This window comes from Ahaetulla prasina, chromosome 13 (genome assembly GCF_028640845.1).
Source record: "Ahaetulla prasina isolate Xishuangbanna chromosome 13, ASM2864084v1, whole genome shotgun sequence".
Taxonomy (NCBI): Eukaryota; Metazoa; Chordata; class Lepidosauria; order Squamata; family Colubridae; genus Ahaetulla; species Ahaetulla prasina.
The window spans coordinates 19281898-19302850 of NC_080551.1; the positions used below are offsets into that span (position 1 = coordinate 19281898).

The following is a 20953-nucleotide window of genomic DNA, read 5'->3' on the forward strand; positions in this document are numbered from 1 at the left end:
CTTTGATTCCTCTCCCCTTTTCATTCCTTCCTTTCTTCCTTCCTCTTTTTCTTTTCATTCCTTCCTTCTTCCTTTCTCTTTTCCATTCTTCCTTCTTTCATCCCTTTTCTTTCCTTCCTTCTTGCTTTCTCTCTCTTCCATTCTTCCTTCTTTCATCCCTTTTCTTCCTTCCTTCCTTCCTTCCTTCCTTTCTCTTCCTTTCTTCCATTCTTCCTTCTTTCATCCCTTTTCTTTCCTTCCTTCCTTTCTCTTCCTTTCTTTCCTCTTTTCTTTTCATTCCTTCCTTCTTCCTTTCTCTTTTCCATTCTTCCTTCTTTCATCCCTTTTCTTCCTTCCTTCCTTTCTTCTTCCTTTCTCTTTTTCCATTCTTCCTTCTTTCATCCCTTTTCTTTCCTTCCTTCCTTCCTTTCTCTTCCTTTCCTTCCTCTTTCTTTTCCTTCCTTCCTTCTTTCTTTCTCTTTTCCATTCTTCCTTCTTTCATCCCTTTTCTTTCCTTCCTTTCTTCTTCCTTCTTCCTTCTTTCTTTCCTCTTTTCCTTCCTTCCTTCTTCCTTTCTCTCTCTTTCTGTTCTTCCTTCTTTCATCCCTTTTCTTTCCTTCCTTCCTTTCTCTCTTTCCATTCTTCCTTCTTTCATCCTTTTCTTTCCTTCCTTCCTTCCTTTCACTTTTTTCACCTCCCTCCCTTTCTCTTTCTCTGCTCCTTTCGTCCTTTCTCTTCTTCCATTCTGTCTCTTTTCCTTCTTCCTTCTTTTCTCCTTTCTTTCCTCCCTTCTTTCTTTCTTTCTTTCCACAGGTGCCCATCTCAATTTTACCTGACTCTAGGTGCCTTACAATAAAAGTGAAAAAAATATACTGCATACAAAAATAAAACACGTGCCACTGCCAAGCCAATCATCCCCAGCCAGAAGAAGGGCCCATGCTCAGGGCCCCAGCTACAACGAGAGTTTGTGTCTGTCCGTCTTTATTCATTTAGTTAATGCATTTTCATGGTTCCTATCCAAAGTACACAACTGAGTATTTTGACGATTGAAAGTGGGTGTGAAGTAGAGCCATTTGGTTAGATCTTCTGGTCAAGAAATGGTGAGAAGCCTGATGATAGTTATTGTTAGAGAAATGGTTACTAGTTACTATTTAGTATAAGTTGATACTCTAACATCATTATGTATCTTACTTCACTTTAAAAAGTTGCCAGTCACTACTTTTTTATTCTTTTTTTTATTTCCCCCCCCCCAATCCCCCTCTAGTCCCTTTCCTATCCCTTTTCCCCCTTTTTTATATTTTACATTAAGAAAAAAAACTTTTAATAAAAATACACTATTAAAAAAGAAACCTGAAGATGGCACCAAAAGACAGCTTTCGAAAATAACTTCAAAGAGTTCAAAGCTTTTGGAACATCCTTAATCATGCAAATTGGTCATATCGCAGAAGTGGGAGATAACCCTTTTCCTTTTACAAGACAGTCTAAATCGGGGTGTCCAGTTGTGGACTTCAACTCCCGGAATTCCTCAGGTGGGGGAAGTTTGGGAATTGAAATCCACCAGTCTTAAAGGTTGGACACACTTGGTCTAAATGCAGAGTTCCAAGTTTCTACATAAGTCCCTTATTTAGAATGTTAATCTTTAGCTAGAAGGTCAAATTTATTCAGTTGGATTTTAGCCACAGTTCCTTCACCAATTTATCCATGGCTGGAGTTTATTGCTGACCCCTCCTTAAGTCACTGAACTATTAGAAAGAACCACAGCACAATCAGAATTGTGCATATGGATCCTGTTCCTAGACTTACTTTCCAAAGTAGCTTTAGGCTTCCTGTGGATGTATTATTTAATGATTAAATTGTTACCCACCTTAGTACATTAAAAATAATTCAAGGTGGCAAACATACATGTATAATGTGCCTCCTTTTTTCCCCACCACAACAATCCTGTGAGGTGGGTTTGATTGAGAGAGAGGGACTGGCCTAAAGTCACTCATCTGGCTTTCATTCCCAAGTCAGGACTAGAACTCACCGTCTCCTGGTGATTGGTTCAAAGACACCCACTTAGTTTTCATACCTAAGGCAGGACTAGAACTCACCGTCTCCTGGTGATTGGTTCAAAGACACCCACTTAGTTTTCATACCTAAGGCAGGACTAGAACTCACTGTCTCCTGGTGATTGGTTCAAAGACACCCACTTAGTTTTCATGTCTCAGACAGGACTGGAACTCACCATCTCCTGGTGATTGGTTCAAAGACACCCACTTAACTTTCATGCCTAAGGCAGGACTAGAACTCACCGTCTCCTGGTGATTGGTTCAAAGACACCCATTTAGTTTTCATGCCTTAGGCAGGACTAGAACTCACTGTCTTCTGATGATTGGCCCTGAGTCACCTAGTCAGCTTCCATCCCTAAGGCAAGACTAGAACTCACCAACTCCTAGTTTCTAGACCAGCACCTTAGCCATTACACCAAACTGGCTTTTTTTCTCATTTCCTAGACTGGCATACCAGGTGGAGCTGATGCCATGTGCATGTACCTCTCTCATTTACTATTCTACAGTAATGAGCCTAAAACATAAGATGTGTCAACATTACTTTTGGCTTTAAATTACGCCTCTCTTTGCCCAGGAAATCTGTTTGCCCAACACTGTAATAGAAGCTTAAGTGCAGGAGTTTCCATTACTGTGATTCAGCATTACGGTGTGGGGTTTGTGCGTTGCTGCTCTTTCAGCTACCATCTGGCCATCTTTTCCTTCCAGTGCCTCAAAATAAACAAAATGTTAGCTGATGCGTTCTAGAATATCCTTGGGGATGTGTAGGCGTGCGATTTTATTTTCTCCTAACCTCCTCCTGGGTCCTCCGTTCTCTACTTTGAAACAGAGTTGAGGTTTGGCCTTATTTCCCACATCATTTCCCAACCCTGATTATTCTGGGTTTCCCAGCAAACATTGGTACTTTTCAAGAAATGACTAAAGCCAATAAGTATCTGAAAAAAAGCAGGACAGATCAAGTGTTTCACAGACAGACGCCATAAGAACACCGAGTTTCTACCTGTAAGTAGTTTCTCTTCTATCCACTCAATAGGTATTTTTTTGCCTTCAGTTATTTTTAGGTGCCTCTCTTGAAGTTGGCCCAGTGGAGCAAACTTACCATTACTAAAATGGGGATCCCTACATCATTTTTTATTATTATTATTATTATTATTATTATTATTATTATTATTATTATTATTATTATTATTATTATTATTATTTAAATTTATTAAATTTTTCTCCCGAAGGACTCAGGGCGGTGTATAGCCAAAGATAAAACACAATATATTTACAATTTAAAACAACATTTAAAACATAGCAGATGATAAAAGGCTGATAATTTAAAAATTTAGATTTAAAATTTAAAATGTAAAATATTTACAGAACCCCAAATTTAAAATTCAACACTATTATGCCAGTCCCGCTTGAATAAATAAGTGTGTTTTAAACTCACAGATTTAAGCTCACAGATTTAAGTTTAACAGATTAACAGATGAGTTGGAAGGGACCTTGTAGGTCATCTAGTCCAACCCCCCCCCAGCCCAGCCCAAGCAGGAGATCCCTTACATTTGGAGTCGACAGCATGTATGAAAAGTCAGAAGAACATGGAAACTGATAATACAGATAGTTTTCAACTTACAACAGTTCATTTAGTGACCGAAGTTACAACAGCACTGAAAAAAAAGGACTCATCACCGTTTTTTAAAACTTACAACCGTTTGCAGCATCCCCACGGTCACGTGATCAAAATTCAGTGCCTTGGCAAATGACTCACATTTATGACGGTTGCTGTGTCCTGTAATCCCCTTTTGCGACCTTCTGACAAGCCAAGTCAAAGGGGAAGCCGGATTCATTTAGCAGTCATGTTACTATAACTTAACGGCGACATGGTTCATTGAACAGCTGCGGCAAGGAAGGTCGTAAAATGGGGCAAATTTCACTTAACAGCTGCCTCGCTTAGCAGCAGAAATTTTGGGGTCGGTTGTGGTTGTAAGTCGAGGACTGCCTGTAGTGTTCTGGAGACCAAGGATGAGACTTTTGAGCCCCTGTGAAATTTAATGAGGCGAATTCTGAGTATGAATAGATTGCCTTTCCTGTATAAACATATATAATTATTATAATTATTATTAATTAGTCTTTTAATTTAATTTTTAATTGTACATTGTTCATTTTTATCCTGGCTGTACACCGCCCTGAGTCCTTCGGGAGAAGGGCGGTCTAGAAATCTAATAAAATAAATAAAATAAATAATAATAATAATTATTATTATTATTATTATTTAATTTCTATACCGCCCTTCTCCCGAAGGACTCAGGGCGGTTTACAGCCAGATAAAATAACAATCAAATACAGTACAATAAAACCAGAATTAAAAAACTTATTCAATTTAGCCGATAATTTAAATATAAAATAAAATAACATCGTAAAACCCTATTAAAAATCCTAATAAAACCCGTTTTATGCCAGTCCTGCGCGGAAGAATAAATATGTCTTCAGCTCACGGCGAAAGGTCCGGAGGTCGGGAAGTTGACGAAGTCCTGGAGGAAGCTCATTCCAGAGGGTAGGTGCCCCCACAGAGAAGGCCCTCCCCCTGGGGGTCGCCAGCCGTCATTGTTTGGCTGACGGCACCCTGAGGAGACCCTCTCTGTGGGAGCGCACCGGTCGGTGGGAGGCAAGCGGTAGCAGTAGGCGGTCCCGTAAATATCCCGGTCCTAAGCCATGGAGCGCTTTAAAGGTGGTAACCAACACCTTGAAGTGCACCCGGAAGACCACAGGCAGCCAGTGCAGCTTGCGCAGGAGGGGTGTTATATGAGAGCCACGAGTGGCTCCCTCTATCACCCGCGCAGCCGCATTCTGGACCAACTGGAGCCTCCGGGTGCTCCTCAAGGGGAGCCCCATGTAGAGAGCATTGCAGTAGTCCAGGCGAGAAGTGACGAGGGCGTGAGTGACCGTGCATAGGGAATCCCGGTCTAGAAAGGGGCGCAATTGGCGGACCAGGCGGACCTGGTAAAAAGCTCTCCTGGAGACGGTCGTCAGGTTGTTCTTAAAAGACAACCTCCCATCCAGGAGAACGCCTAAATTGCGCACCCTCTCCATATATGTAATTTTGGATTGAGGCATTTCTGTGTGCATGCACATGTATAGTTAATATGGTTGATAGTTCATAAATCATTGGCCCTGTGAGGGATCCAGCTCAGATTTGCTTTCATAACTATTTTTATTGAAACAATATGCTGTTGAATTGAATTTCGGCTATAACTTCTGTTCTCTTGTTCATATAACTGTTCAGTTTCCTGCCACATGCCTTTCAGAGGTACAAATAATTTTAATCCATCCATGGTACTCAGACATAGCATTTATCTCTAATAACAGCTATTGAAAAAAATATAAGCCATAAGCGGATACTGTCATGGTATTCAGAGATAAGTACGTCTCCTGCCCTTATTATGGTCAGAAAGTCATTGAAAACCTGGCTCTTCTCCCAGGCTTTGGGCAAATCGTGGCTGAGCCGCTATAGATTATTGCATTGTAATTCAGAGTCTTCGTGCTTAACATCAGTTTCTTCTTGGAATTATTATTTTTTTTTTAATATAAGCCACCCAGAATCATCTGGAGTCATGTCACCTCTAAACTGAAGGAAAATCATCAACACCATCTTACTTGAACTCATTCTCCTGTTCCTTTCTTCCATCTTTTGCCACCCAGGCCAATAGTGGGTTTCACTTACTTTCACTACTAGTTCGGAACGGTGACTGTGCATGTCTGTGTGCGCACACTTTACTTGTGTGCGGCACTTCTGCGCATGTGCAGAGCGCCCGTGATGACATCCAGGCAGGTGGGCGGAGCCTCCCAACACCGCTGCTCCCAGTTCGCCCGAACCGGGCTGAACCGGTAGAAAGCCACCACTGAACCAGGCCCTGTGCAACCCCAATCTGTTTTACGTCAATATAGTAGCTGTATTAAAAAGTACCCTGATGATTGGAATTCATTTGTTGCTCTTAAGAACCTGTTATGCTCTCCTCTCTCCATGGTCTTTTGCAAGTAATCAAGTAAACAAAAGAGGGGACTATCTAGTATAATTGTTGTTGCTTTAACCATTCAGTCATGTCCCACTCTTGGTGATTTTACATAACAAGTGCTTTCCATGCTAGACTGTCAAACACAGCTTCTTTCAGTTGTTGGATGTTCATCGTATAATACAATCTATTTATTCCTTAACAGAACTCTGCCCTGTGCACTTTTGACCTTACCAGGGGCTCCCTGAAAGCCCCACAAATCAGCTGTCTCTAGATGAATTTATCTTCCAGGTTCTCCTACATGCTCTTCCTTCACCTTCATTGGGACCACAATTCCTGCAGTGTTCAGGGGCCATGATTGCTGGGGATGTTAAGAATCTATGCTTGCTCATTTGACAAATATTTTGAGGAATGAAAAGGGGCCAGAATGGTGAATTTGCCATATGCAGAAACTGTTGTACAGTTGTACTTTATTTTTATTTTTGTATTTATTTGTCAAGCATGTATAAGGTAACAGATATAAGTATAAACATGATTATGAATACAGGGAATGGATAAGAATAAATGGGGACAGTTGGACAGGGACGGTCGGCCCCTTATAGACCTCTTAGGAATGGGATGAGGTCAACAGTAGACAGTCTAAGGTTAAAGTTATGGGGGTTTGGGGAAGAGATCACAGAGTCAGGTAGTGCATTCCAGGCATTGACAATTCTGTTGCTGAAGTCGTATTTTCTGCAATCAAGTTTGGAACAGTTTACCTTAAGTTTGTATCTATTGTGTGCTCATGTATTGTTGCAGTTGAAGCTGAAGTAGTCATTGACAGGTAGGACGTTGTAGCAGTTAATTTTGTGTACTACGCTTAGGTCAGACCGAAGGCAGCGTATTTCTAAATTGTCTAAGCCCAAAATTTCAAGCCTGGTGGCATAAGGGATTCTGTTGCGAGTGGAGGAGTGGAGGACTCTTCTCGTGAAATATCTCTGGACTCGCTCAATTTTATTAATGTCCCATATGCAATGCGGGTTCCAGGCAGATGAGCTGTATTCGAGAATTGGTCTAGCAAAGGTTTTGAATGTTCTAGTTAGCAGTACAATATTACCAGAGAAGAAGCTACGCAAGATTAGATTAACAACTCTGAATGCCTTTTTGGTAATGCTGTTACAGTGGGCTCTTGAAAAGAAACCCACTGTAGCACCCTTCCTCCTTTTTGCTGCTGCTAACTTATCTTCCTCGGAGGAGGAGAGAAGTCTTGAAACAGCCTGTATCTTTGATTTTAAAAACACCCAACACAAAAAGACACATTCTCCTTGCCCTGTGAGTTGGGGCAATCAAAGTGCCGTTTATCATAAACGTCAGCTTACCCTGGACATCACTTTCAAGAGGGAGTCAGTGTCACGTGTCCAGCCATGATGTGCACCCGTTTCTCTTTCAGAATGAGGTCAGCAGGGGCATCTTTCTAAAAACAAGGTTGTTGGTTTTTTTTTCCTATGGGCAAAACACGCTTGGAAACAAAGAATGTTTTCATACTGGGCTTTAACGCTTTCCCCCCCCGTAGTTCTTTCCAGCAAGTGAGGCTGGGCTGGAGAGAGAGCGGGAGCACCGCACGCATGCTCCAGCATCCGCAGCCCTCCCCCCCCCTCCACCATCCCTTTCTCATCCCTGATCTCCTCCCCTCCTCTCTCCTCCACTCCTGCTTGGAACTGCCAAGAGGGAAAGGAACTACCTCATCTATCGATAGGGAAAGGAAGGGAAAGAGGGGGCTGTTCTGTCATTGGGGATCTCTCCAGCATCCTCCCAAGTAGTTGGTTGATCCAGGAGCCGCTGGGTTATTTCAGCACCAGCAGCCCTGGACAGCTCCAGATTCATTGAACTGGTACTTCGAGCTGCTGGCTGAATCCGCCCAGAGACCTACGTCATCACACAAAGAAAAAGAGGCGAAGAATCCTTGCTGGGCGCTCCTTTGATCTGCACAACACCCTGCTTTTTCCCCTGGAGCCCCCCCCAGCAGGGTTTCCTCCTAAACCATGGGCAGAAAGATGCTCCTCAGCCTGTTAACCATGTTGTCCTTGATCGTAGGCCAAATGTTTGGCTTCCCGAAGCCTGAAGGCGCAAGAGAAGGTAGGCAGACCAGCTTTTCTTTGGGGCTGGTGGTCTCATTTTAAACTTCCTAATCTTTCAGTAGTTGTCGTGTATTATTCGTACCCTTCATCGCCTTGCAACGTGAAGGAAATGACTTAAAAGGGAGGTGGTGAGACTGCTGAACAATTTTTAAAGAATAGAAATTATACCACGTTGGTTCAGTTTGGTTCCGGAATCTATGTATACGGAACACAGCCCCTAGATTAAAGCGGACACCTGTGCCAAGTTAAATAAGACAAGGGGGAAAAAAGGGAGGAATTTCAGAAAAATTGGAGGAAAAAGTTTGGATTCCTTTTGTTCTAGATTTCTTTTTCATACTGGGCCTGTTTGATTTGCAAGGAAACATTTTCCCAATCCCTCCCTGTACAGGTTTCTCTTAATGTCATACAATCTTTTAATCTCTTGATTATTCCAAGCTGATTACGTTGCTGCTATTTTAGTCCAGCCTTTATGAGATTTTTTAAATATATATATATATATTTGTGTGCATCAGATGATGTATGATGACAAATAACAGTGAGGTCCTCTTGTGAAGGGATATCCAGGGCTAATTTCATTAATTAAAAACAAAATCAAATCAATTTGTTTTTTTCCGCCTGCTGATCAGATTCCTCTGGGACTTGTTTCCGCATTTTTAAACAAGTAGAGTATTATGGAAAGAGGTCGGGATGAATTTTAATAATATGATTTAGTATTATATACGTAGGTTACGTGCGAGAGAGAAAACTTGAAACCCTGATTGTACCACAGCTGTCTAAATGTGTATGTCTCTATTCCAGATAAAACAGTATACAACAGAGAACTAAGTGTAGAGAGACCATTGGAAGAACAGGTAGGTAAAGCAAGTTTCTACACAAATATATTTCAGTACTGTAAAAATCAGCAGAAACCTGAGCCTCTAACGGAGGCTTAGGAGAATCCTCGTGATCTAAAGAAATTAATTTCGTAGCACTAATCAAAAACCAAACAAACCAAAAATCCTGTGCCACGTAAATACTTATTAGACCTCAATCCCTGCCGAAGTTGATGTATACAGTACTTTGTCCAGGAGCTTATCTGCAATTGCATCCTTGCTACGGGATGAGCTTTTAGCTGACAAGTGACTAATTCATCACTGGCAAAAAAAAATCAGATTCATGCAACCAATGACGTAGATATTCACGCACCACAAGCGCACAGGAGAATAACTGTCAGTCTTCAAAGTGCTCTGGAATGCTCAAATTGTTTTGCTAGTTAGCCATAGCATCAGGGGGGAAAAATTTGAGGGGGAGGCAAAAGTCCTACAAATTTGCATCCAGTTTTGGTCGCCACGATGTAAAAAAGATGCTGAGACTCTAGAAAGAGTGCAGAGAAGAGCAACAAAGATGATTAGGGGACTGGAGGCTAAAACATATGAAGAACGGTTGCAGGAACTGGGTATGTCTAGTTTAATAAAAAGAAGGACTAGGGGAGACATGATAGCAGTGTTCCAATATCTCAGGGGTTACCACAAAGAAGAGGGAGTCAAGCTATTCTCCAGAGCACCCAAGGGCAGGGCAGGAAGCAATGAATGGAAACTAATCAAGGAGAGAAGCAACTTGGAACTAAGGAGAAATTTCCTGACAATGAGAACAATTAATAAGTGGAACAACTTGCCTGCAGAAGTTGTGAATGCTCGAACACTGGAAATTTTTAAGAAAATGTTGGATAACCATCTGACTGAGATGGTGTAGGGTTTCCTGCCTGGGCAGGGGGTTGGACTAGAAGGCCTCCAAGGTCCCTTCCAAATCTGTTGTTACATTATATTATATATTATATTAAAGTTTTGAGGATTCCCAAGTTCCAATCCACCTGTAATGACCACATTAGCCTTTGAGGAAGAAGCACGCGGGACTGAACCAACTCTGCGATCCTATTGTTTCTAATGTCGAAACAAGGACAAACATTAGGTTTTAAACGGATATTTTTTTTCCTGCCCCGCTTGAGATACCAACTCAACCACTTCATGTGCACACAAAAAAGCAATTCCTCCCCCCACCCCACCCCCGAGTTACTGCCCATCCTCTTCCACTTATGAAATCAATAAAAGCATCAATGGCAGAGGTGGGTTTTCAGCAGGTTCTGACCAGTTCTGGAGAACCGGTAGCGGAAATTTTGAGTAGTTCGGAGAACCGGTAGTAAAAATTCTGACTAGCCCTGCCCCCATCTATTCTCTGCCTCCCGAGTCCCAGCTGATGGGGAGGAAATGGGGATTTTGCAGTAACCTTCCCCTGGATTGGGGAGGGAATGGAGATTTTACAGTCTCCTTCCCCTGCCATGCCCACCAAGCCACGCCCACCAAGCCAGGCCACACCCACCAAGCCACGCCCACAGAACCGGTAGTAAAAAAAATTTGAAACCCTCCACTGATCAACAGGCATGTTCAAAATGCCTGATTTCTTTCCTTGTTAAGGCAGACGAAATGGCTCCCTTGACTGTCTTTTGGGACCTAGGATGGGGGTGGGGGCATTTATTTTGCTTTATTTTACTACATTTCCACAAACTGGCTACCGGAAATCTTACTTTTTTTTAAAAAAAAAAAGGGAGGTAAATAAGACCTTCTACATTTTGGAATCCAGTAGCAATTAACTATCCAGTAACTTAAAGAGGCACAGGGAAAAATACATCAGAAGTAAAAACCCACCAAGCATCAGAGAACGTAAAGCAAACATTAAAGAGAATATAATTATCTCCCCCCCCCCGCTTAAGTAGAGTGGAGATGATGCATTATACTAAGGCAAGCTAATCGCCCATTCAGTTCAGTATTGCAAGCTAGTTGCCATCTGCTCATTTAAATTAATGATTGATTTAAGGAATGAATGAATGAATGAGACTAGGACCTCATGCAGGCAAAGTATATTGAATCCGAATCAGAATAGAGCTGGAAGGAACCTAGGAGGCCTTCTAGTCCAGCCGCCTGCTCCAGCAGGAGACCTAAATCATTTCAGACAAGTGACTGTCCAGTCTCCTCTTGAAAAACCTCCAGTGATGAATCACCCACAACTTCTAAAGACCAGCTGTTCCACTGGTTAATTGTCTTCCCTGTTAGGAAGTTTCTCCTTAATTCCAGGTTACTTCTCTCCTTGGTTAGTTTCCACCCGTATTTCTTGTCCTGCCCTCTGGTGCTTTGGAAAATAAGTGCCTCCTCTTTGTGGCAGCCTCTCAAATACAGGCTTATTGCCATTGTCTGCCATTGGCTTATCATCTCTTCTTCAGAAAGGTTTAGCAATTAAATAATTGCTAAATTTATTCCATGAAGCAGGGGTTTCCAACCTTGGCAACTTTTAAGACTTGTGAACTTCAACTCCCAAAACTCCCCAAAATAATTTGGGAGTTGAAGTCCCCCCAGGTCTTAAAGTTGCCAAGGTTGGAAACCCCTGCCGTAAAAGATGCTTCCGAAGTTAGAAGCCACCACTGCACCTTCTCCATCCTTATCTGCCATTTATCAAAGTTCAAAAAACCAAGGCCAACAGTAGCTAAGCAGCTAGCGATCATCTAAGTTAGGGGTCTCCAACCTTGGCAACTTTAAGCCTGGTGGATTTCAAGTCACAGAATCCCCCAGCCAGCAGTTGAAGTCCACCAGGCTTAAAGTTACCAAGGTTGGAGACCCCTGATCTAAGTCATGGACACCTTATTTCCTTCAGACTGAAATCGAAATGTGGCCTTTGGGTAACAGGTGGGAGGCCCCATTAATCTCCAAGAGGTTCCTATTTTTCTCTTCACCTCACATTCATTGTAAATTAATTAGCGACAGCTTAGAAATGCCTTCAGATTTCGGGACGCAGCATGTGGCTCCAGACTGTAGCTGTGTACCTTTGATCCAGGGGTGAAATGCTCCCAGGGATTTTTGCTACCGGTTCTCCGAACCACCCGTCACCATCACTACCGGATCAGCCAATCCAGTGGTGGGATTCAGCCAGTTCGCACCTATTCGGGAGAACCAGTTGTTAACTTTCTAAGCAGTTCGGAGAACCAGTTGTTGGAAGATATCTTATTTTTTCCACTTTACAGGGCTAATCCTGTAAGGAAGGCAGGAAGGAAACATTCTGGTGTTTGTAGCTTAATCATTATGGCCCTGCTTACAGAAACTGCCTCTTTGGTTAACCTTTGTTACATTGTAACAGCTAAGGCGAAGCGCCCATTGACGTGAGTGACGTAGAGTTGGCCACTCCCACACGGTCACATGACCACCAAGCCACGCCTACCCAGCTGGTCATTAGGGCAGAGAACTGGTTGTTAAATTATTTGAATCCCACCACTGAGCCAATCCAGTCCAAACCGGGAGCATTTCACCCCCGCGTCTAGCCCAGTTTACTTCTCTTGGGCAAATCAAGGGACCCCAAGAAGCCACCTCACTCAGTCTTGTCTCTCCCTCCCCCCCACAACAGATTGCTGAAGCAGAGACCAACAAAATGAAGAAATCACTCCAGACAGGTGAGACCTCTTTTCTTATTCCTGACTCACTCGCTATTCCTTACGCTTTTTTTAAAAAAAAATTCCTGATTCACTCAGACCGCTGTGAGATAGTTTCTCACTCGTCTGTATTCCAGATCTTCCAGACAATAAGCCAGAATTCAGGAATTATTCATTTGTGGATGACTTGAACCTGCTGAGATCTGTTGTGGAAAAAGACAGAAAGGAAAAGGAAATGGAATCGGTCAGGAGTCCCCTGTATCACCAACAGCTTGCTCTTGACGATGCAGATTCCACCAAGCGACGCAGGCTGGTGGATGACTATGACTCCACTAAAAGTGATGTGGATTATAAATACCAAGGTACTGCACTAGCCTTCACCGGCCACGATCACGCTTTGAATATTCGTCTTAACGTACGCAGATGAGCCGAACAGCTTCTCTGAATGCGCGACATCACAGTAGAGTCATCAATCTTAGCGGAAAAGCAACAAGAGTGCCAAGATGGCCGCGGGCCAAGTACCGCTGACGTGGGTAACGGAACGATATTTAGGAAAAAAGAGGAGAGAGTGAGATTCAAACTCTTATGCAATAGTGCAGAATGCACTTAACCGTGGCTTGTTACACAAAACACACTACCTTAGGGCAGGGGTCTCCAACCTTGGCAACTTTAAGCCTGGAGGACTTCAACTCCCAGAATCCCCCAGCCAGCAAAGCTGATTCTGGAAGTTGAAGTCCGCCACGCTTAAAGTTGCCAAGGTTGGAGACCTCTGCCTAAGGGCATGGGTTGCCAATCCCCAGGGCCGCAGCCCTTCAGAACTGGGCTGTGGAAGTGGTGAACACGCACACATGTGCCAGCAGCGGGTGAGGGCACACGTGCATCTCCATTTGTGCGAGTAGTGGGGGTGTGTGCCCACCACTTGTGCAAATTTGTTTAACAAGCCACAGTTAAGTGCATTCTATGCTAGAGATGCACCTGCTCGCCCACCGCTCACATAGAACCATTCCTTTTCCCCCCTCGCCAGTCCAGAAAGATGGAAAAGTTGAGGGAATACTGCCTTAGGGCACACATAACCACAATTTCATACTTCAACGCAGGGGTGAAATCTGCTTACCTTCCTTACCAGTTCGGAAGTGCATAAACCACGTGTGCACATGTCACATGCGCAGCGCACACCCTCTGTGCATGCGCAGAGGGTACAAAACACATGACTTCCTTCCTGGTTAAAACCAGGAAGTAACGACAGCCGGACGGGTGGGTGGAGCCTCGCACCGCAATTGCTACTGGTTCTCCGAACCACCAGCCAAGATCGCTACCGGATCAAACCGGAACCATTTCGCCCCTGTTTCAATGGCTAAGGAATATAAACAGTTCAAGTCCAAAGCTAACCAATAGCATAACGCTTGTCTGATATGCAACTAAAGTCACAGGTTCATAACTGAGTTTCTCAAATTCTGGTTTTTGGGTAGCTAAAGTGGCACCATTTAAGAAAGAGACCATAGATCAGGGGTAGGTGACTATGGCAAATTTATGACCTGTGGACTTCCAATTCCCAGAATTCCTGATCAATGCCAATTCTGGGAGTTGAAGTCCACAGGTTAGGAAGTTGCTCTGTTGCAGATTTTGGTGTGTGCGGAGAAGTAAGTTTACAGAAACGTTGTTGTTGTTGTTAGTCGCAAAGTTGTGTCTGACCCATCGCAACCCCATGGACAACATTCCTCCAGGCCTTCCTGTCCTCTACCATCCTCTGGAGTCCATTTAACCTCACGCCGACTGCTTCAGAGACTCCATCCAGCCACCTCGTTCTCTGCCATCCCCTCCATCGTTCCCAGCATTAGGCTCTTCTCTAGGGAGTCCTTCCTTCTCATTAGGTGGCCAAAGGATTTGAGTTTCAAACTTGGCAGAAATACCAAAAGTTCAAAATTTTAGGATTCCAAATGGAGATGATGAACACCCAAAATAAACAAGGCCTTTTACCTAAGTGGAGAAGACTCGTTTGAAGTAAGCAGGTGCCTTCAAGTTCTCGATTTCTTGAATTCTAATTATAAGGCTTCTGGAGAGCATCAGCTTGGCGAACTCTCTGGTGTTGCTGGTACATCTGATTCTACCGTAAAGCACATTTTGGTACAGGAAGAACATTTCTGTCTCTTAACGAATCTCAGTCTGTTCTCATGGATGCCATCCAAATGCAGTGTGTAATCCCCATATTAGAGAAACCGTGGAATACAAAAAAATAGAAACCTGTTAATTTATCAGCATTACGTAAAGCAATTTCTTTCTGCGTGCACGATGTAAATTTTCCATGATGTTCATAATTAGCACTAGTCTTGACCTTTTAAAAAAGGACAGGAAGAGGCAGTGACCCCTGGTATGAGCAGAATCTACTTATATTTAGGGGACACAGTGGCTCAGTAGCTAAGACGCTGAGCTTGTTGATCGAAAGGTCAGTAATTCAGTGGTTTGAATCCCTAGCATCGTGTAACGGGGGTGAGATCCCGTTATTTGTCCCAGCTTCTGCCAACCTAGCAGTTCGAAAGCACGTAAAAAAATAGAAGTAGAAAAAATAGGGACCACCTTTGGTGGGAAGGTAACAGCGTTCCGTGCGCCTTTGGCATTTAGTCATGCCGGCCACATGACCACGGAGACGTCTTCTGACAGCACAGGCTCTTTGGCTTTGAAACGGAGATGAGCAACACCCCCTAGAGTCAGGAATAACTAGCACCTATGTGCAAGGGGAACCTTTACCTTTACCTATGAAGCACAGCGTTAACTAAGCTTTGCTTATATAGAATGCCCACTCGAAATATGTAAAGAGGGTAACTGCATACATACACAAACTGGGGGATAATCTACAAAGCCATGCAAAACACTTAACATTGTTTGTCCAGCGGGAGCAGAAGAGCAGAAAATTTGATCTGATGCAGAAGTTCAATATACTGTAACTGGCCTAACATTTGTCTTTTCAAAATCACAGAGTTGGAAGGGACCTTGGAGGTCTTCTAGTCCAACCCTCTGCTTAGGCAGGAGGAAACCCTATACCAGTGATGGCTAACCTTTTTGCCATCGCGTGCCAAAAGCGGGGGGACTGCGGGGGATCGTGCGCGTCCGTGCCCACACCCATAATTCTATGCAGCCTCACCTGCATGCACATGCGACCACCACCCCCGTGACCCCCACTTTTGGCACGCAACGGCACAGTGGGCCTGTTTTTCATCCTCCCAGGCACCAGAGCCTTTCTAGGAGCCTGGGGAGAACGGAAAAAGGGCCTCCCCCCACCCCAGGCCCTTCGGAGGCTGGAAACAGCTTGTTTCCCTACTTCCGGTGGGTCCAGAAGGCCCGAAAATCAGCTGGCCAGCGCACGCATGCGCGCCAGACCTGAGCTCACGTACCCACCAATACAGCTCCACCACAGGTGGCACTCATGCCATAGGTTTGCCATCACAGCCCTATACCATTTCATACAGAATAGTTGTTTCCAATAACGATTAGACAAATTTGAGTCTAATCATTATTGTAGGGCAAAAATTTTTATTTTCCATAATAATTCCCACAATTTGACCAGTGTACAATACAATCACTTATCCAACAATCGATCCTATACTCAAATTATACTCAATCAGGGCTGCTCGACCGCCACTCCCTCCCTTAATCCTTTCTACCCTTCTCATCCTTCTTCGACTTTCCCCACCATCCTTCTCCTCGCTTTCCTACTTCCCCTCCTCTTTCCCACTTCTCACTACCATCCTTTCTAACCCTCTATCTTCTCCTCCTTCTTCTCCTCCTATCCTTTCTTCTCCCTCCCTTCTTTCCTACCTACCTATCTGCCCACCTACTTTCTTCCTTCTTTACTCCTCTTTCCTTTTCCTTTCCCTTTCCCTTCAGGAGTGGTTACCGAGCAGTCCCGACTTTACACCATCTAATCATTATTGCAACTAGACACAGGCCCATTTATACTGTTAGGGCACAGCGCAGTTCTCCAGGCCTCGAGCGTTGGTTCACAGAGTCCTCCAGGGTTGGTTCATAAATTCTAAAGTTTAATGGATCAGAACAAAAACCTAATGAGTTGTAATCGTCTCTATTATTAAGTGCAATCATGGTTTAATTTTATTTAATTTCAATTTAACGTAAAAGGAAAGAACAGATATATATATATATATAATTTTATCGTGGCATCACAATTACCTTTGGGAGGTGGGTGGTCCCCAGAATGCCATTCAGGCAGAATGAAATGTGGACCGTAACACTGGAGAAAATTATACTCCGTGAATTAGACAGAACGACACATACGCCTCAAAGAGATGTCCTTAAGAGAGAATTTTCCCCCCCAGGTCTCCTTCTCCAGGAGATACCAAGGCTTGGACCTGAGGCTTTGTATTCTACCACTGACCTACATCTGTCCCCAAAGCATCATTTTATTCTCCCCCCCCCCCGTTATTCTTTCAGATGACCCCGATGGACTTCATCAGCTCGATGGAACCCCATTAACAGCTGAGGATATCGTCCAGAAGATTGCCATGAGAATTTACGAAGAAAATGACAGAGGGGTCTTCGACAAGATTGTTTCCAAGCTTCTAAATCTGGGCCTGGTTAGTGTTTTGGGCCCCTGTTTCATTACACAACCTCCTCGATTTTTCTTCCCTACCTCTTGTTTGGGGTTCAGAGACGACTTTGGAGAAAATTTTAGAGCGAATGAATTCATTTTTTAAATAAATAATGGGGTATTTAACCGATGAGCCAATGGTGGAGCAGCAGTTAGAATGCAGCATTGCAGGCTAAAACTCTGGCCACTGCCAGCAGTTCGATTCTGACCGGCTCAAGGTTGACTCAGCTTTCTGAGGTCGGTAAAACGAAGACCCAGATTTTTAGGAGCAATAGGCTGACTCTCGAAGACCCAGATTTTTAGGAGCAATAGGCTGACTCTCTAAACCAGGGGTCTCCAACCTTGGCAACTTTAAGCCTGGAGGACTTCAACTCCCAGAATTCCCCAGCCAGCAAAGCTTCACAGTGCTTTTACAGCCCTCTCTAAGCGGTTTACAGAGTCAGCAGCTTGGCCCCCAACAATCTGGCTCCTCATTTTACCCACCTCAGAAGAAGGGATGGGTGAGTCAACCTTGAGCAGGTCAGGATCGAACTGCTGGCGGTAGACAGAGTTAGCTTGCAATACTGCATTCTAATCACTGCGCACCATGGAAGGAAGGAAGGAAGGAGGGAAGGAAGGAGGGAAGGAAGGAAGGGCAATAGCAATAGCACTTACACTTATATACCCCTTCATAGTGCTTTTACAGCCCTCTCTAAGCGGTTTACAGACTCAGCCTATGGCCCCCAGAAATCTGGGTCCTAATTTTGCCCACCTCAGAAAGATGGAAGGCTGAGTCAACCTTGAGACTGGTGAGATTTGAACTGCCGAACTGCAGCTAGCAGTCAGCTGAAGTAGCCTACAAGTACTGCACTCTAACCACTGCGCCACCTCGGCTCTTGGAATTCAATGGATTCAATGCGCATCAATGAATTCAATGCGCATCAATGAATTCAGTGGAATTCATCTGGATTCAAATGTGGTTTCTTTTTGCCTATCTGTCTCAAAAGCACGTGCTTGTGGCATGCAAAGCTCACTGAGAGAATCAAAAAGTCATCGTTTCTTCTTTCCTGCTCCCCATCCCCAGATCACCGAAAGCCAGGCCTACACCCTAGAAGATGAAGTGGCCGAAGCATTGCAGCAGCTGATTGCTAACGAAGCCAAAGATCGGGAAAAGGCCTCTGAGGGACTTGAGGGTCTCCCAAGCAAGAGTAAGAGTCAGACCAAAGAGAAGCAGAAAATAAAACCGGTAATACTTCTTAATTACAACCCATTTTTATGGGAAAGTTCAATGGCCATTGGCTACTTGTCAACCATTCTTTTAGGAAATACACTGCAGCATCTAGGTTGAAGAACATTTCCATCGCTGAGAGACCCAACACTGAATATCCTAAAATAGTTTTGTCTTGGTAGGATCCAATATGGATTGAACAGCCCATATGACGCTATAGTTCGATCCTAGGTAGAGGCAGATATTTCTTTCTCTGGACACAATGAGAATACATCTGCTGAATAAAACTCAGCATTGGCAACAGGAAGGGCATCGGGCCAGTAAACACTCAGCTCCCATTCATTTGCCCAGACTCCATCCCACAAGGGATTATGGAGTCATTAAAAGACGACGATATATTATACTGTAGGATATTTCATATGTAGGATGATCCCAGCCAATTCTATTCCACAGGATGGCTGCAAGATGCTTTTGAATATATTTATTAGCAGTGGATAAAAATAATGGGATCTCTGTAGTTCACTTCCAGTATTTGGTACTTAAAAATTAGATTTATATGTCTAGCTATCATGACTGTTGAGAGTCAGTTTGGTGTGGCTAAGGCACCAGGCTAGAGATTGGGAGGTTGTGAGTTCTAGTCCCACCTTAGATACAAAGTCAATTGGGTGACTTAGGCCAGTCATTTTCTTTCAGCCCTATTTTGTGTTAATTTATTTAATCCCTTTGGTGAGCAGAAGTGGACTAATTCTCTGTTCAGGCATTTCCTGCTGTGCATTTGGTTGGTATCAAATATTTTGGCTGTGAAATCCAAAGATATGTCCTTCTTTATTTTTTTTTATAAAGGTATTAAAAAATACTGATCGAGATGACACCTTGGATAATACATGGGCAGCCACCAACATCTTAGAAAGAAGAAATGAATTGCCCGCCGAGGATCGTTTTCAGGATCTCCAATACTTCCCTAATTTCTATGAGCTATTAAAAAGCCTTAACTCGGGTGAGTTTCCTATGGATCGATCATTTCAAATATCAGAGTTCTCCCATGTTTTATTTATTTTTTATTTTGGATTTAGAATAGAATAGAATAGAATAGAATAGAATAGAATAGAATAGAATAGAATAGAATAGAATTTGATTTTTTTATTGGCCAAGTGTGATTAGACAGACAAAAAATTGTCTTGGTGCATATGCTCTCAGTGTACATTAAAAAAAGATACATTCATCAAGAATTCTAAGGTACAACACTTAATGATAGTCATAGGGTACAAATAAGCAATCAGGAAACAATATCAATATAAATCGTAAGGATACAAGCAACAAAGTTACAGTCATACAGTCATAAGTGGAAGGAGATGGGTGATGGGAACAATGAGAAGATTAATAATAGTGCAGATTTAGTAAATAGTTTGACAGTGTTGAGGGAATTATTTGTTTAACTTTAGCAGATCTCGCCATAGCAGCTCTGGGCAGCTTACACATTTAAAAACAATACAATAGAATAATAAACATTTGTGAAGTCAGATCAGTTTAAACAAACTATAATGCCTCATGGACTCTGATATTGAAGAATGCATTTGCATCCCTTCAGGCTATTTTGTGTTTCAGTTTTTCAAATTGTTACAAACTGACACAAGTTACTTGCCGAGCTGTGTTCAAGCCAGTGGTAGGTTTCTACCAGTTCGCCCCGGTTCGGGAGAACCAGTAGTGGCGGTAGCGGGAGGCTCCGCCCACCTGCCCGGATGTCATCACGGACGCTCTGCGCATGCGCAGAAGCACCGCGTATGAGCTCCCAATTCCAAACCAATAGCGAAGGTTAGTGGAACCCACTACTGGTTCAGGCATCCCATTTGCTTAACTGTGATTTGCCAGCTGCCGTAATTTAGGATCACAAAGCCCAGGCCTAGATTTATAAAATGCAGCGGCTAAACATGTTCACACAGCTCATTAAATCAAGCCGGAGCAAACAACATGATGATGGCTTAGCGTGAAATATGAATCCATTACCTGATTTTTCACTTATTGCTCAGATCATTAAATGGCGACAGTCTGGGAGAGAAGCAATAAATAAAAGCCCATTAATTTGGAGTGCTTGTTGGAGAAGAAAGGCAGGGTCCAAACGAATAGAAATTAAATGAAGGCTGAGCTATCGCATTCTCAATTCTATATAGATCAGTGACCGTAATCCTCAGCCGTCACGATCTGCATTGGTCCAGAATAGCAAAAATGCACAATCTACTTATGCAGATTAAGCCATTCAGCATTTTTCAGCAGGCCCATTAATTCAGATTCAATCTACCATGCAAATAGTCCCCTCTCCAGTGGTGGCATTCAAAAAAATTTATTACCGGTTCTGTGGGCGTGGCTTGGTGGGCGTGGCCAAGGGGTTTGACAGGCAGCACTTGGCCACCTGCACCCCTCTGGGAGCAAAAACTGGCTCTGGGGGGACGGCGCCCCCCCTGTGCTCCATTTTGGGTCTAGGAGGCCTCTCTGCACTTACCTGGGAGCCAAAATAGGGCACGTGGGGACTCCTGGAATGGGCGGGGCAGGAAGGGGC

At 43.5% G+C, this 20953-nt stretch overlaps 1 protein-coding gene across 4 annotated transcripts in view; it reads left to right on the forward strand.

The window, feature by feature from the left end:
* Nucleotides 1–20953, forward strand: part of SCG3 (secretogranin III) — a 45657-nt gene that overhangs the window by 374 nt on the left and 24330 nt on the right. The window contains exons 1-8 of one of the 4 annotated variants that reach the window (XM_058155957.1): nucleotides 4349–7460; nucleotides 8099–8140; nucleotides 8941–8993; nucleotides 12568–12613; nucleotides 12730–12954; nucleotides 17036–17178; nucleotides 18256–18417; nucleotides 19243–19396. In XM_058155957.1, coding sequence (XP_058011940.1) covers nucleotides 8104–8140; nucleotides 8941–8993; nucleotides 12568–12613; nucleotides 12730–12954; nucleotides 17036–17178; nucleotides 18256–18417; nucleotides 19243–19396 — 820 coding nt within the window. In that variant the 5' untranslated portion in view covers nucleotides 4349–7460; nucleotides 8099–8103. Of the gene's footprint in view, nucleotides 1–4348; nucleotides 8141–8940; nucleotides 8994–12567; nucleotides 12614–12729; nucleotides 12955–17035; nucleotides 17179–18255; nucleotides 18418–19242; nucleotides 19397–20953 lie in introns of those variants that run through there. The other 3 variants (XM_058155956.1, XM_058155955.1, XM_058155958.1) reach the window with 3 other exon arrangements.